The sequence below is a fragment of the Apis dorsata genome, unplaced genomic scaffold, assembly GCF_000469605.1.
Source record: "Apis dorsata unplaced genomic scaffold, Apis dorsata 1.3 scaffold_469, whole genome shotgun sequence".
Classification (NCBI taxonomy): Eukaryota; Metazoa; Arthropoda; class Insecta; order Hymenoptera; family Apidae; genus Apis; species Apis dorsata.
This window is the reverse complement of record NW_006263708.1, coordinates 18,111-19,023: the sequence shown is the minus strand read 5'-3', so window position 1 is coordinate 19,023 and position 913 is coordinate 18,111. Positions and strand designations below refer to the sequence as shown.

Genomic DNA, 913 nt, shown 5'->3' with positions numbered 1-913 from the left:
CGTGACTTTATTTACTTTATTATCGTGCACAGTATCGCTGACAGGCAAATCATGGGGGGAGGGAAAAAAAGGAAGCTGAGCGAAAGAACGGAAGAAAGAAAGGGAGAAGCAGAAACGAGATTAAACGATATAATAAAAGCACTACTTCTGCTGGCGTACTACACTTGTTGTTTGCGAAACGTTATTAATAATCAACGAAAGGGCAAGTAAATACCACTACCCTTATAAAAAGCCCTTTCAAAAATATGCTTCGACCAAATTCTTTCGTGAAACGTCGCGTTGCTTGTTTCCACGAAAGTCGAAAAGTGAATATAATCGAACAACAAACAATTATATTATTATACATATATTACGATTTCGAATATGGAGAAACGTATCAGAAAAAAAAAAAAGTAAGAAATAGAATAAAGTGAGAAAACACGGTATATCTCGTGAGAGAAATATTAAACGAGATATTCGCGATGTGTTGGCCGATTCACTACCCTCCTCCCATCGAACAAGGGTCCTCTTACGAAGCTCTGGCAAAGGCCTCGTTTCTCCTTTTTACACGTCACAAATATCGTAAGAAACGACGATCCGTCGGTTCACTTGCCCCTTCCCTACCACTTTTCCTCGGAGGCGATGTACTCCCCGATTTCCTCGATCACCTCCATGATGCGCGTCCGGTACATCTCGGTGGCGCGGCACTCGCTCTCGACGAGATCCGGGCGTCGATCGCCGTACACGNAGTGCTCCAACTTCTCGGTCGAGCCGACGAAATACTCCTCGACCGCCTCCTTGGAGAGCAGCATAATTTGCATATTGGCGACCGCGTACGCCAACGCCATTGTTCTCGTCTCCTCGCAACTCTTCACGAATTCCTCCCGCGGCAAACACTCCTCGGCGACGAGGCCCTCGACCGACAACTCCTTCC

General features: G+C 46.1%; 1 protein-coding gene across 1 annotated transcript in view; it reads right to left on the bottom strand.

The window, feature by feature from the left end:
• Nucleotides 1–583: 583 nt before the first annotated feature.
• The window catches only part of LOC102675964, a 2,370-nt gene continuing 2,040 nt past the window's right edge, over nt 584–913 (bottom strand). The window contains exon 4 of the mRNA XM_031512550.1: nt 584–913. This exon is cut by the window's right edge and continues 3 nt beyond it. Within this exon, the coding sequence (XP_031368410.1) occupies nt 600–913 (314 nt within the window). The 3' untranslated portion in view covers nt 584–599.